The following is a 15,850-nucleotide window of genomic DNA, read 5'->3' as shown; positions in this document are numbered from 1 at the left end:
TCATCAATAATAATTGGGTTGGATAAGTTACCAGTAGTGCATGAAGAAGCGAGGTGACCTTTCTCACGGCATAGGTAGCAACGTCTACTCTTCACTTTCTTCTCACTTGATTTCTCAACTTGAGAAGCATTAACTTGAGTCTTCTTGGGAAGAGGCCTTTCTTCAACTTGAGGTTGAGCATGTGATTGAACTTGTGCCCTCTTCCCTTGTTGCTTGACACTAATGGCCTTCTTCTTCAATGGGCAAGATCTAACATGATGCCCTTCTACTTTGCACTTGAAGCAAACAATCTTGGCCGAATTCTTGACTTGTTCTTGGCCCTTCTTTTTGTTCATCTTGGACTTCTTCTTCTTATTGGAGTTGAATCCAAGTCCACCTTTGTCATTGGGGGATTTTTGCACACTCAAGATATTGTTGAGTGTGGATTTCCCTTCATGACACTTTTCCAAGTCTTTCTTCAAAGAAGTGACTTGGGCCTTGAGCTCTTTGATTTCCTCTACACGGTTAGTCTCAACACAAGTAATAGAGGAAGTATAAGCTTCATCGTTAGAGCAACAAGGCAAGGAGAGCAATTCATCACAAGATGTACCAACATTGTGAGTAGATGAATTACAAGGACTAGCACATGGCAATATACTATTTTGACTAGAAGTAGTGCTAGTATCCACATGAGGCTCACTAGATGTTACCTTAGCAATCATGGCCTCATGAGCTATCTTTAGCACACTATGGGATACTAGAAGATCATCATGAGAGCTTGAGAGCTTTTCATGACTTTCTTCCAATTTCCCATAATTGCTAGATAGCACCTCAAGTTGAGCCTGTAGCTCAACATTCTCCTTCAAAATGGATGCTTCACAAGTAATAGAATTAGTAGCACAAGCATCATCATTAACAACAAGAGGAGAAGGCAACTTGGCAAGCTCTGTTAAATAAGAAGCTTCAAGTTGGGCATGAGACTCGGTGAGTTTGATGAGCTCACCCTTGATGACCCTTGAGCCATTTTCGAGGTGCTCAAAATCCTCAAGGAGTCTAGCATGAGAGACTTCAAGCTTAGCATTTTTAGATTTGAAATCGTTGGCCACCTCAAGAGCTCTATCATGAGATTCCCTCACTCTAGATAATTCTAGAGCAAAAGTCTCCTCAAGAGATTCGGAGGTGGTTTGTTCATGTTCAAGAGCTTGAGATAGCTCCGCGATCTCATTTGCGTAATCACGCCCATGAGCTTCCATTTTCTCAATAGTGACCTCATGCTCCTCTAGATGAGATTCCAACTCCTCAATGTATTTCTTGCCATCAATGGCAATGGACATTATTTCCATGAAGTTGGAACGAGCAATTTTATTTTTATGAAGAGCTTTAAAAATCATTTCCCCCTTAGTTTTTAAGGAGGCAACATTATCATTCTCTTCATCATTATCCTCATCATTATTAGCATCAACATCATCATCAAGAGACATATTGGGGTACAAAGTAGGAGATACCTTTGACGCCTTAGCCATAAGGCAAAAAGCAATAGATGATGATGTAGGATCCCTTGAGGCACAATTAAACACCACATCTTGTTCCATGGAATGTTTGGTTTCCTCTACATTGTTAGCACAACAATTCGAGGAAATAGATGCATTTTTATCATGGAAATAAGACATAGCAAGCATATCATCATGAGATTTAGTCAAGCAATTTCTACATGATATGCAAGGACTATAAACACAAGCATGTGAAACATTTGGAGTGCTTGAAGTGTTAAAGCCCAAAGAAGGAGCATTGCAATAATATAGTGATGAAGGATCGTCCACAATAAGCATACTATCATCATTGCAATGACCAACACTACTCACTATATCATTACCTTGTGGCAAACCACATGTAGGTGAAGTAGAAGAAGTTGAGAAGACTATACGACCGGAGGTGGAGGGAGAACAATCATCCTCACAAATCTTGGACACGCCATATTTATCTTGAAGCTTTGTCCACAACTCATGAGCATCCCGGAACGGCATGAGTTGAAATATGACTACATTGCTCAAAGCATCGAAAAGCACACTAGAAGCTTGAGCATTGAGATAAGAGTTTTTCTCATCCTCTAAATATAATCTTTGGGGATCCTTTGGAGGAGAAAAACCCATATCTACAATTCGCTCTAAATTTGGGTTCATGAACCTAAAGTGATTAAGCATGCGAATTACCCAAACATCAAAATTTGTGCTATCGAAACTAAGAGTGTCAGAGAATCCTAATCCCCTAGTTGACATCTTTACTCTCTAGGCGGTTAAGCCTAACAAAGAGAGACGAGGCTCTGATACCAATTGTAAGATCGTGGATGTCGCCTAGAGGGGGGGGGGGTGAATAGGCGTTTTAAAATAATTACGATAGGCTTGAACAAATGCGGAATAAACCTAGCGGTTAATTTGTCAAGAACAAAACCTAAAACAACTAGGCTCACCTATGTGCACCAACAACTTATGCTAAGCAATATAAGCAACTATGTGATAGCAAGATATATGACAAAGAACAATATGGCTATCACAAAGTAAAGTGCATAAGTAAAGGGCTCGGGTAAGAGATAACCGAGGCACGTGGAAACGATGATGTATCCCGAAGTTCACACCCTTGCGGATGCTAATCTTCGTTTGGAGCGGTGTGGAGGCACAATGCTCCCCAAGAAGCCACTAGGGCCACCGTAATCTCCTCACGCCCTCGCACAATGCAAGATGCCGTGATTCCACTAAGGGACCGTTGAGGGCGGTCATCGAACCCGTACAAATGGCAACCCTTGGGGGCGGTCACCGAACCCGTACACTTTGGCAACCCTTGGGGGCGGTCACCGGTACCCGTCAAATTGCTCGGGGCGATCTCCACAACCTAATTGGAGACCCCGACGCTTGCCCGGAGCTTTACACCACAATGATTGAGCTCCAAACACCACCAACCGTCTAGGGCGCCCAAGCACCCAAGATGAACAAGCTCAAGGGCACCAAGCACCCAAGAGTAATAAGCTTCTCAATTGTAACTTCCACGTGTCACGTGGAGAACTCAAACCGATGCACCAAATGCAATGGCAAGGGCACACGGAGCGCCCAAATCCTTCTCTCCCAAATCCCACCAAAGCAACTAATGCTAGGGAGGAAAATGAGAGGAAGAACGAAAGAAGAACACGAAGAACTCCAAGATCTAGATCCAAGGGGTTCCCCTCACTTAGAGGAGAAAGTGATTGGTGGAAATGTGGATCTAGATCTCCTCTCTCTTTTCCCTCAAGAACTAGCAAGAATTATTGGAGGGATTGAGAGTTAGCAAGCTCGAAGAAGGTCAACAATGGGGGCAAAAACGAGCTCAAGAGATGGGGAACCATTGGGGAAGAAGACCCCCTTAAATAGGTCCCCACGAATCTGCCCGTTATGTGCAGAAACCTGTAGGACCGGTACAACCGGTGCACGAACCGGTACAACCGGCCAAAGCAGAGGAAAAACCAACCTGGGAAAAGCTCTAAGCGGTACAACAGCCTGGGGAACCGGTGGTACCGGTTAAACCGGTCAACAACCGCCCAAGAACCGCTCCAACAGAGAAACTAGTCCGGTGGTAGAGCGGTACATGGCCGGTACAACCTCCGGACCAATTCTGGAGCGGTACAACCGCTCCAAACACCTCTCTATGTAAAACAGACAATATGAAAACAGCCACAACTTTCGCATACGAGCTCCGAATTCGATGAAACCAAGTTTGTTGGAAAGCTAGAAACAAGGGCTAACACAATCTTGATAGAAATATCAATAAGAAGCAAATGAGAAAAGGCCCATAAGAAAAAGGTGAGAACCCTTCCTTGGATAAGACCGGTAAAACCTCCAACACCGAAAACATCATAGAACACGCATGCGAACTCCGTTTTCGATGAACTCAAGCTTGTCATCAAGATGACCATAAGCTCTAAGACTTACAAAGAGAACCAAACAAGAACAAAGAAACATGATGCAAGGATGCAATGGTTTGAGCTCTCTACTTACGATACGACCAAGCTACCAACTTGAGAGCCCCCCTTGATAGTACGGCAAACGATCCTATAACCCGGTCTCCCAACTACCACCACGAGACCGGTAAAATAGAAAACCTATCAAGGGCAAACCTTTGCCTTGCACATGGTCCACTTGAGCTAGATGAAGACGATCTTGACTCCCTCAAGTTGGACCACCTTTCTTGACTGCGTTGGCTCGATGAAGACTAGATGATTGCTCCCCCATAGTCCACTATGGGTGAGCGACTCTTAGGCACATCTTCACAAGTCCATTGACACCACAATGGATGGCAAGATTCAAACTTGATTGCTCCCCCATACTCCATTATGGGTGAGCCACTCTTCGTGTTGCTCCACTTGAACTTGCACACAACAAACTTGATGACGATCACCACTTGATGTCATCCTCCATGGGTTGTATGGGATCTTCCTCTTGACGCAAGACCATGGAAACATACCTAACCCCACAAAGAACTCTCACGTAGACCATGAGTTAGTACACAAAGCGCAGTGGACAATGCTTACCATACCATGGGAACACTTGGTCCCTCTCGGTACAACTTGTGCGCTTTGTGTGTTGATCAACTTGAATCACTCTCTGTACTTAGGCTAGATCAACCTTGAATCTTTCCAACTCTCTTCATTTGGATGATGTCTTGAAGGTAAACATGAATGATCACATAATCTTCTTCTTCAAGACATGCTTGCAATAAGCTCAACACTCACAATGACCAATCTTTGAATAATTCCTTAATAGCACCTTGGTCAACTCATAAACTCCTTGAAACCAACACATGGACTTCAAGAAAAGCCTATGGACAAAACCTTCAAATATAACTCAAGGCAACCATTAGTCCATAGAGATTGTCATCAATTACCAAAACCAAACATGGGGGCATCGCATGTTCTTTCAGAGGGTGGATGGATGCATTGGAGGCAGAGGGGAGAAAGGCTTATTTTTTTCCTCCACAGCGGTGACCGAATGCCAAGGCCAGACGTCACGTGCCGCCGTGTGCACAGATGCGCAAGCGAGGGTTCGAGTCGTTCGGCCGAATTGGCGTTACCCATCTGGTTCCACATATCAGGGGAATATTCCCTTTAGCGGAACCACCTCACCGAACACCGGTATCGCCCCAACTAGTAAGGCAGTTTCCTTACGTTTCATCCGATACATCCAATCAAGCATACCGAGACACGGCGAGAGTCCAATTTATGACCGCATCCCAAGTAAATAGCATGCTAATAACCATAGACCGCGGAATCAAAGGTAATACTATCATGACGACACACTTCGTAAATACTCTACAAGACTTATGAAGCATGAAGGTAATGCAACCGATATCGATATCGTTTAGTTATACAAGTACAGTGTTCTAGGTCATTATTCCATAACCGCAACCTCGCTCCCCCGCCCCCCCTCTCTCTCCCTCATCAAGGTAAGCGGCGGGAACGTCGGTGCCAACTCCCGCCGCCGAAGATCCATCTACCCATTTGCTATACCTGTTCTTTTTTTCTTCTACACAAAAACATGGTCCGGATATAATTTGACCCTGTGTTCCGAGGCCGGACCACCCGAACATTTCCCTAAAAAACATGAAAAAACGAGCAAGATTCGCGCACACAAGTCGCACGGCCCGGATAAAAAGGCTGTCGCGTCAGTCCAAGCACGGCGGTCTGACCAGCGTTGACACCGGCCGACTCGAGCCCCCCTTCGGAGCAAGGCTCCAACGCAGCCGCGTCGGACGGTCAGAGTCAGAGAGCGTGCACCCACAGCCCGCTGACACGGCGGCCCCACCGCGGCTCCCTTCCTCCCTCCCGTCTCCTCCCCGCCAGCGGTAAAGCCAGCGCGTTGGCTCGCCGGATGGATGGATTCGTAATCCATCTTCTCATCCCCCCACTAACCCCGCGATCAGGATGAGCAGCGGAGCGCATTAACTCCAGTAGGGAGGGAATTAACACCTTCCTTTCCTTTGCTTCCGAGGTTAAGCAAACCAGCAGAGCCAGCCCACCCCAGCGGCCAAAATTTATTGCCCTCCCCCACCTCCACCTCCCCGCTCCAGCGCCCCTCGCATCGCCTCTCCCCTCGCTCGCCGCGGGCATCGCCGACCTAAACCCTCCCGTCGACGCCGCCGTCGCCGCGCCCCGACCCGGGGGCCGCCCAGATCCGCCGCGCGGGCGACGGCAATGGCGTAGCGCGCGCGCGCCGGGCACCCGGGACGCCATGGGCCGCCGCGGCCGCCAAGGAGGGCTCCTCTTCCTCCTGCTGCGGACGCTCCTGCTCCTGCTCCTCCCCGCCGCCGCCTCCGCGCTCCTCGGTATGCTTGTCCACTCGCTTCCTTCCTTCCTTGCTCCGCTTGCTTGGTTCCGGGCCGCGCTCCCGCTGGGTTGGGTTTGGTTACTTTGGGGAGTTCGGGCGGGGCGGGCGGGGTTGGTGGCGCGCTGCGCTCCGCGGCCGCGCTCGTGTTGCGCGCTCCGGGTGGGGTGGGGTGGGGTGGGGTGGGGCTGGGGTTTGGAGGGAGGGAGGGCGTGGGGATGGTTGCGCCCGTGGGGGCGGCATTTTCGGTGCGAATTCCAGCTCCTCGTCACTGGCCTGTGGAGTGGACGATGGACATCGCAGCAGCAGCACCAGCAAGATGCGACGTTGCTGTCGCGTGCTCTGGGGATTGGGGGAAGCTGGGAATTGGGGTTCCGGTGGGGTTCTGTCGGCCCGTGTGCGAGCGCCGTGTATTATTGTTAGGGGAATTCTGCTGTCTGTCAGAATGTATTCTGGACAGTATTATTATTTCTAGATTCTGCCATGATCGATGGTTTTGACCACCGGGGGAGGGATCCAGCAAGGTGTGGCGAGCTGGGTACATGCGGCTCGAGCTCTGTGTACGGTCTGTGAGAGGGAAGGTTGTTTTAGCCTGACATTGTTTTATGCCTGAAAGTAACAGATGGCAATGGCACCCACTGCTTGTTCCTTGTGCTGAGGAGGCATGGGACTGGTGGACAATTTGTGCTCCCACTGCTGCTGGAGCACTACACTGGAGCTTATACATGCATTTTAGAGTTTAATTTGCGTTTGTGGCGCGCGTAAAGCAGAGCAGCACAGGGGCGTGCACATCTGTGCCGCGCAACCAGCCAAGAGACCATAGCACAAAACCTTCAGGTAGAAAGGCGCGCCTATAAGTAGTTCGAATCCGACCTGTAGTATCGTCTCTTAATACTCAGCCAACACTTGCTTTGCTTGCAAGTAACGCTTGTCGGTCTTCTCTTTAACTAAATCTGTGGTGCGAGCTTTTATAGTTGTATTCTTCTATCCCGGTGACGCTGTCAACAAGAGCTGAGTGTAGTATGATGACCCCTCTTGATTGGCAGCTAAGTTGCATGGATATGGCAAGAAACCAGCGTATCAGGGGTTAGACACGCCTGAATACTCGGATACATTCTGATATCTGCCAAAACGCATCGGACACGTTCGGGTACCAATTTGGCAGCCATTCTCGGAGTTAATTACCAATACCATTACTTTCTTGAATAGTAATGCACTTGGTGTCTCTCATGCTCTTAGCTTGACCATGAAGCCTTTTTTTGGCGATTACAAGGATGACGCACACGTGAACACACACCAGTGACACCACCATACACACACACCTCACCCACGCCAGCGCCTCCTAACCAACTGCTAGAATTTGAGTGAAATGCTAACTTTTGCTCAAAGCTCCTAACAGTGCATGACGCAGCAGAAGCATGCCCTGAAAAGGCATTTCATGTTTTGTTTCCATGTATGAGGAATAAAAAGTGTCACTGTGATGTAAAATTTTGAAACACGCAGTATGATAAATTGAGAACATATGCAGAATTCAAACATTTCCAGATGCAGAACAAAACCTAGAAAATGTTTTATTACCTTTCCAGTTCATATGCTCTTATTTTAGAATTAGAAACTGTCAACGGGCATTGGTTATATAGGTCGCAAATGCAAATATACGATTGTACAGTGCGCCTGAGCTTTCTTGAAGTAACCATTTGAAAGTGTATGTTAATCTGAACATGATGCTAGCCATATGGTTGGTAGAAGTTTTTCTCTTATCAGATTTTTGCAATTCGTTTCTGTCAAATGTAAACTTATTACCTTTCGTTCTTCAGCAAACATACAGCCTAGTCCAGCGCCACATCCATCAAATCCCCCTGAAATAAGAGTGTTTGGACCTCAAATTTCCCCGGCATTTTCTCCTGGGGTACTGTCTCCAAGATCTCCTGGTATGTAACCGTGACAATGTCAGTGCTAAAAGTTAATGCTTAAAATTTCCCATAAACTATTTATTATTTAATATCTGCCATTCTTACAGGCATCGCTGTGCATTCACACAAACATCACAGACGACCACACCATGCCCCTCCGCCATCCCTATCTCTCCCACCTGAAGGTTTGCCATTTATGTTTACAATTTCATACTGATCCTCGAGTTACTTCACCTAATCCCAGATATTATCCATCCCTCTGGACTATTCTTTTTAGTACTGCTGCTTTTGACATGCAGACTAATTGTTGATCTAAGTATAAGCTTGTTTGTTTTGTTGTAACTTTTTGTGTTGAATAGTTTTTTTTTGGTACCTTCAGCAGGTTGCTCTAGCACTGTTTGTACTGAGCCATTGAGTTCAACACCGATCGGTTCCCCCTGTGGCTGTGTGCTGCCCCTTAGTGTTATTGTTGACATTGCTGTAGCTCCATATTTACTATTCATGCACACAGCAGAATTGGAAGTTGAAGTTGCAGCTGGCACCTTTCTTAAACAGAGCCAAGTGAAGATTATGGCTGCTATTCCAAGTGTCCAAGATGACCAGAAGACAAGAGTCACCTTTTATTTGGTGCCACTAAGAGAACATTTTGATCGATTTACTGCATCCCTAATATCGGATAGGTTCTGGAATAAGAAGGTTCAGATTAATTCATCTGTTTTTGGAGCTTACGAGGTTATAAATATTACCTATCCAGGTAAGAAACCTTTATGTGGAGTATTTCCTTCTTAGGTTATTTACTTGAATTTATGATTTAGATGCGCAATGTTATCACTGCAGGGCTGGGACCTGCACCACCAGCTATGTCATCTCTTACGTCAGGTCCTCCAGGAAATGAAGAATATCCTATAACCGCAGATGTGCACCATCAGAAGAAGAAATTAGATAGCTGGATCATCGTGGTAGTTGCAGGGTCCTCTCTGGTACTAATCATGGGATGCATTGCGCTCATTATTTTAATAGTAAAATGGAAGAAATTTATGCGCTTTCATGAAGCTGGAAACCCTGTGATCACCCCGTCAGTTAAAAGAAGACATGGTAAAATCGACAGCTTTTGTTGTCGTTAAGTATGCTATTTATTGCTGTTACTACTTTTACCGTTGTACTACATATGTTTTAAGACCTGATGGGCAATGTTAGAAACCTTTAATAGAGTTTTCTTGGTGGCTGTGCACAGACGATGTTTCAAGTATTTCCATGCTAGATGAAATGTACCTACTTACACCTGTTACCAAAGAGTGAAGAAAGCATTGTTCTTGATTCTTTTATTTTAGATTGTCTTCAAGATACAACCTTGATCATTTTTCTTACAACAATACACTGGTTAAAAGCAAAAAAAAACATGATACTATGTAAAGTATCTATACTCCCATAAATATGCTGCCAATTGGTGGTGACGGTTTGTTCACCTTCGGGTACATTACATGTTGGATTTGGCACAAATGGTTAGGAGCCTATATGAATATCTTGATATGACACAAATGGTAAAATTAAAGGTATTCTTTTTTTCGCGGAGGAAATTAAAGATATTTTTAAATATACAGTATAACTTCCCCACTATAGCAACACACGGACATTTGCTGGCTTTATACAAGAATCTGTTACGATCATCTTGAGAATAAAGTAGTGGGCGGTTGGTTAGAGCCCCTGTTTTTGAGTCAAACGACTAGTCGATGAGTCGTAAAAAAAAATCAACTCAACAGCGCGTTGACTGGTCGACGAGTAATGACTAGTCGCAACTGCAGGGTCGACTATTCAAGAGTCGCTACCCAGAATGACTCGTCAACTCAAAAACCATGGTTAGAGCACACACACCCGTGAGCTCACCCCACCCGCGTACGAGGCGCAAGCTCCGCAGGGTTCCTCATTTCTACATGACAGGGTACATTTAAGGGAGGGAACTTCTCCCTTTAACCACGTTAAGATCATCTTCATGTGGGCAATAGGGATATTTATATATTTACTGGTGGGTAATATTTCCACTTGAATGATTCTATTGCCACATAGATATTGGTAATCAGAGTTACACTTATCGGCGAGGTAGAACAATTGGCCACTTCTGTTTATAAATTTGCCTGAATCCTAAAATTGGTAAAAAATATATTTTAGTCTAGAGTTCTCATATGCTATGTGCCTATGTTCTGCATTGAAATAACCGTTTTTAATATTTATTAGTTACCACCTATTGTGAAAAAAGAATGTCACTTTGCATGCATGGCATATGACTTTTAAAACCTATAATCCCCTGTTTCACAACAAAATTTGCGTAATGGCAGTTGTGCTAAGTTGCTAACAACCTAATGTGTGGTACACAGGTGGCAGATCTCAGTCAACTAGCTTGGTGAGCTCTGCCTCAGCGTCAATGCTCTCAACAGTGGCCACTTGTGCCGCATCGGTGAAGACATTTTCGCTTGCACAGCTTGAAAAGGCTACTGATGGTTTTAGTTCAAGAAGAGTTTTGGGTCAAGGTGGGTTTGGACGTGTTTATCACGGGACCATGGATGATGGAAACGAGATCGCTGTTAAAATGCTCACAAGAGAGGACAGAAGTGGTGACCGTGAGTTCATCGCGGAGGTGGAAATGCTCAGTCGATTGCACCATCGTAATCTCGTCAAATTGATTGGCATTTGCACTGAACGTGGAAAAAGGTGTCTTGTTTACGAGCTTATACGCAACGGAAGTGTGGAATCCCATCTTCATGGTATGTTCTAGTATTAGTAATACATGCTATGTTTGGTAAGTCTTAACTAGTGAAACCATGACAAGAAATTCGTATATATTAACGCATAGCAGCCAAAATGGAAATATTTAACTAAGTGTCCAATTTTCTCGTAATACTACCTCCTTTCCGGTTTATTAGGCTTGCACGTATCCCTAGATCGATAATTTGACCAACATAAGATGAGTTGTATAGTCCAAGAATTATACCATTAGAAAGTATACAATTTGAAGTTTCTAATGATATATTTTTTGTGATATATAACTTGTATTACGTTGGTCTACTTCTCAACCTAGAGATACGCGCAGGCCTAATAAACGGGAACGGAGGTAGTAGAATGACTAGACGAGTCTGGTCCAACAATTTCTTTTACCTAAGCTTAGATTGGCAGGACCAGCTGCTATTCTTGTTATAAGACTTCAAATTCAGAAAGTCGCTTTGGAGGGCGGGCTAGGGAGAACTGTAAAGAGAAGTTAAAAAATATTAACTTTATAGCTCGACTACGTGTATATATAGATGTGTAGTATAGCTGTACTAAGTTTCATCAATATACATATTTGTATGTGATGCATATAAAAAGACAAATAAATGTGCTTATTTTTGTCTTTTTGGGTATTGTACATATAGATGTGTAGTATATATCTCTACTAAGTTTCTAATGTGTATATCGTATATAGATGTGTAGTATATCTGTACTATGTTTCGTTACGGAGGGAGTATTATCTATGGAAATTTACATGTACACAGAGAACATCCATATCTATATATACTCGTAGAAACAGTTTCAACTTTTTTTGGAACTTCAAAATACCATTTTCGTTTATTTTCAAATTCTGGGCTCCGAAGGGGAGCCTTGGCGCAGTGGTAAAGCTGCTGTCTTGTGACCATGAGGTCATGGGTTCAAGTCCTGGAAACAGCCTCTTACAGAAATGTAGGGAAAGGCTGCGTACTATAGACCCAAAGTGGTCGGACCCTTCCCTGGACCCTGCGCAAGCGGGAGCTACATGCACCAGGTTGCCCTTTTTTTTTTTTTCAAATTCTGGGCTCCATGGAACCCGATGCCAAAAGGTCCAAAATGCTGCACTCTTCAGAATATTATCTTTTTTTGAAAGATCAGAATATTATCTCATTAATTATATGAGTAAAGAAAATTGCATGGATGAAACAGGATCAACTACCGTTACTAATCTAACATCTGAACTTTCTCCAGTGGTGTGTCTCAAAGAAAGCAGTGCGCCGTCTTAGAAAAAAAATTGACCTCATAATTATCAGTCACATGTAAGCCTAGATTAGGAGTGTGTGCACTCAGCATGACTCTGTGTGTTAATTTGATCCTTTGTATGTCCAGGTGCTGACAAGGATAAGGGCATGCTGAACTGGGATGTCAGGATGAAAATTGCTTTGGGTGCTGCTAGAGGCCTGGCGTACCTACATGAAGATTCAAACCCACATGTCATACACCGCGACTTCAAAGGTAGCAATATATTGCTGGAGGATGATTTCACTCCCAAGGTTACTGATTTTGGTTTAGCAAGGGAAGCAACCAATGGAATCAATCCCATTTCCACAAGGGTAATGGGGACCTTCGGGTAAGAAACTTCGCTTATGTCCAGCCCCTGTAATATCGTCAATACACATTATTTAATTGAAATAAATGATATATGTAGCACCTTTTTTTTGGTATTTTGTGATGCTGTGACCGAATGATTTTGTGTCTCTTTGTGATTATTAATACTGCCTTCCATACACATTTGTTGATATTGTAAGAATGTCTTCATGTCAAACAACAATAATGCTTGGTAGGGTCATTCACGAATTACACTTCTCTAAAGCTATATTAATTTCGGTACATAAATTTGCTCAAGAGTAGCTTGTCTCAATTCCATTCTAATTATCCTTGGCTTTCAAAAGCTAAAATTTCTCTGTTGATCATGCAGGTATGTTGCTCCAGAGTATGCCATGACAGGGCATCTTCTTGTCAAGAGCGATGTCTACAGTTATGGGGTTGTCTTGCTGGAGCTTTTATCAGGAAGGAAGCCCGTAGGCATGTCCGACAACATGGATCCTGAGAACCTTGTGACTTGGGCTCGTCCTCTTCTAGGCAATAGAGAGGGCTTGGAGAGGTTGATCGACCCTTCTCTGAACGGCAACTACAATTTCGACAACGTGGCCAAAGTGGCGTCCATCGCTTCGGTCTGCGTTCACAGCGATCCGTCACAGAGGCCGTTCATGGGTGAAGTAGTCCAGGCACTGAAACTGATTTACAATGACGCAGAGGAGGCCGTCGGCGATTCGTACAGCCACAGGGAGTCATCATGTGACCCGGACGACGACCTGCCGGCGGGCTTCATCTTTGACAGTGGTAGCGGTAGCTGGTGGAACAGCGGGGCTTCCGGGTGCCTGGACTACCGGAACCCCTCGCCATTCATAAACATGGAGTACAGCTCGGGCCGAATAGAAGCGAGGCAGGAGCGCGAAGGTGGTGACCCTTACTCGGTAGCGTCGACGGGCGGCCGTGTACAAAAGCCAGCGCCCCAGAGTAGATCAGCCCCTCTGCAAATCAGGAAGCTCTCCCCGTCTCACTGGTCAAGAGGCAGCTTCAGCGAGCATGGGCGGCGGCCTCGCCATTGATTTGATATAAACTAGCGTTAGACCGACTGTTAGCTTCGGTTTTTTAGACTTGATGAGACAGAGGCTGGGGGGAATGCCATTCGCTGATTCGCCTCCCGTCGATTCTTGCCTCTGGTCAGTGTACAGTTTTCCGACAGAGTCCCAGCCAGTGACTCTCTCTCTCTCTCTGGTAGTCTGATGATGTTTGTAATCTGCCTTGAGCCGCCCTGCCCTGCTTCCCTAGAAGAAACGACGACGGGGCTGGCGGCGCGGCTGGCAGATGCTGTCTAATTTTTGGAGATCGCGGTTCGTTTGTCATGTGTCAGGTTTGCGTGATCTTGGTAGGGGGATTATTGCCAGAAATCTGGGCGATATCATTCGTGTTGTTGTATCGTGCGTGCCTTGCCGATGTACTGGACTGTTAAATGTTGATGTAGTGATCTTCCTCTCATTGGTGAGGTGAAAAAAAATATATAGTTACCAGTTCAGTTGACTTTTTTTTTTGCGGAAAAGGAACCTTTCATTGATCAACTATGATGATTACATTCAGATTTGACAACGCTAGCTATCTCCTTAGGGGAATCCCGGAGCCAGCATGCCGTGCGCTGTTGCGAGCGACCCATACAAGCTAGGGTGTGGCTCGCCAGATTTGCGTGCCTGCTGATCTTAGCTAGACTAATGTTCCTTTCTTGAGCCAGAACTCTTCTGATCTTATTAACCCGGTACGCATACCTCGACCAGTCTTTATCTTTCGATTGCACCATCTTTAACAGCTTGCCACAATCCGTTTCAACAAGCAGCGGCAGGTTAGTCCAGTGGAGAGCAAGTTGTAGTCCTTCATCCAGCGCCGCCATCTCGGCTTCCAAGGGATCACCACAGTTAAAAAGGACCCGTATCGCGGCAAAGATGACATCACCTTCATGATCACGTAAAATCATGCCAGCCCCAGCCGTGCCATTTTCCTTAACAAAAGCGCCATCAATATTAAGTTTTGCATGGTTTGCATCGGGAACTTCCCAGCGCGGCGCTACTGTTATTGCATGTGTGCTCTTCGGCATGCTTGGTGAGAGGTCAATCACCTGCTTTCCTTTTGTCAAATCCGCCTCCGGGTGCTGCTGTATCGCAAGCAAAGACGTGATATAGCTCGTGAGAAATCTGCGCGAAGCCTCGATCGGAACTGGTGGTTTATTATGAGTGATCTCATTCCTCGCGTACCAAATCCTCCACATGATCATCAGAGAAGCCAACCTCTGTACATCAGACAGGTTGTCAAGCAGACAAAACAACCATTCAGGCTCGGCATCACGCAGGTCTTCTATGGTCGGGAGGTCCCAGTAGTCTCTCATGGCTGCCCAGAGTGCCGCTGCATGGGGGCATCGTACCAGGGCATGATGTACATCTTCCACCGCATGGCCGCATAGTACACATGTAGGATCTTGCTCCATATGTATGCGGTTCTTGGTAGCTGTAGCCTGTAGGGTGTGTGCGGTGCGGTGGGTGGCTTATGGTTTTGTGTTTGCGTTCGGAGTTTATGCCAAAATATGCAACATCTGCTTCATAAGTTGGAAGCATAAATATTGCAGTAGAAATTTCACATGGAACGGCTCATATGTTGTGCGTCTTTTAAGAGAACGTTGGGGACGTTGGCATGATGCAGTCCGTTCTGCATTCTTCTTTAGCGAACACACTATGTTCCGTAGTTTTTCGTAGCATGTGGAAGGGCTTGCATGTGTGTATCAAGATGGATGGAGAACATACAAAGATGACCGAAGCTATATTCCTCTCTATCCATCTTGATACACATTATGATTATATCCCTCGATGCTACTTAGTTAATAAAAAATGCCTTCTATGGAAAAATGATTTCTTTTGATAGAGGGTGGATTTTATTGGCTCAAAATGGAGCATCAAGATGATACAAACACAGAGAGCATACATTCGGGCCTCTTCACAGTTAGGATGCACACAATTATCATTAACGCACTCACATAAAAAACGCGCCAACAATTAGCAAAGTCATATAAGAACAAAGCGATGCATCCGAAAAAGAAAAAAAACTCTAAAGCGATCAGGTTTGTGATCAACAAATTACAACAATGACAATATCTGTACCAATCATCATGTCATGGCACGATACGGACGACGAGACTCTTCAATAGCAACACCTTCACAAAGGACTCAAGCGCCACCGTTACTAAATCCAACCATCCAAGCGCCACCATCGAAA

At 45.3% G+C, this 15,850-nt stretch overlaps 1 protein-coding gene across 2 annotated transcripts; it reads left to right on the top strand.

The window, feature by feature from the left end:
• Positions 1-6,104: 6,104 nt before the first annotated feature.
• LOC119324358 (receptor-like serine/threonine-protein kinase ALE2) lies at positions 6,105-14,116 on the top strand. Of its 2 annotated transcripts, none has more exons than XM_037598149.1 (8): positions 6,105-6,324; positions 8,141-8,254; positions 8,344-8,421; positions 8,619-8,990; positions 9,074-9,331; positions 10,609-10,995; positions 12,362-12,602; positions 12,951-14,116. In XM_037598149.1, exons 1-8 carry the CDS (start codon positions 6,231-6,233, stop codon positions 13,642-13,644), a joined length of 2,238 nt encoding a protein of 745 aa, XP_037454046.1. In that variant the 5' UTR covers positions 6,105-6,230; the 3' UTR covers positions 13,645-14,116. The 2 variants fall into 2 exon arrangements, with proteins under 2 accessions (XP_037454046.1, XP_037454045.1); XM_037598148.1 differs by having other exon boundaries at positions 6,109-6,324; positions 8,616-8,990.
• Positions 14,117-15,850: the final 1,734 nt, after the last annotated feature.

Source organism: Triticum dicoccoides, chromosome 6B (genome assembly GCF_002162155.2).
Source record: "Triticum dicoccoides isolate Atlit2015 ecotype Zavitan chromosome 6B, WEW_v2.0, whole genome shotgun sequence".
Taxonomy (NCBI): Eukaryota; Viridiplantae; Streptophyta; class Magnoliopsida; order Poales; family Poaceae; genus Triticum; species Triticum dicoccoides.
Note: the sequence above shows the minus strand (reverse complement) of the source record. Positions and strands in the feature narration are given on the sequence as shown.

What these genes read in the sequence shown, in the direction of transcription:
- LOC119324358 (XM_037598148.1), top strand. Translation starts at nt 6,231, where the DNA reads ATGGGCCGCCGCGGCCGCCAAGGAGGGCTCCTCTTCCTCCTGCTGCGG. An exon ending in CCTATCTCTCCCACCTGAAG is followed by an intron (nt 8,422 to 8,615) that starts GTTTGCCATTTA and finishes TGGTACCTTCAG; the next exon opens with CAGGTTGCTCTAGCACTGTT. An exon ending in TGTGGAATCCCATCTTCATG is followed by an intron (nt 10,996 to 12,361) that starts GTATGTTCTAGT and finishes TTGTATGTCCAG; the next exon opens with GTGCTGACAAGGATAAGGGC.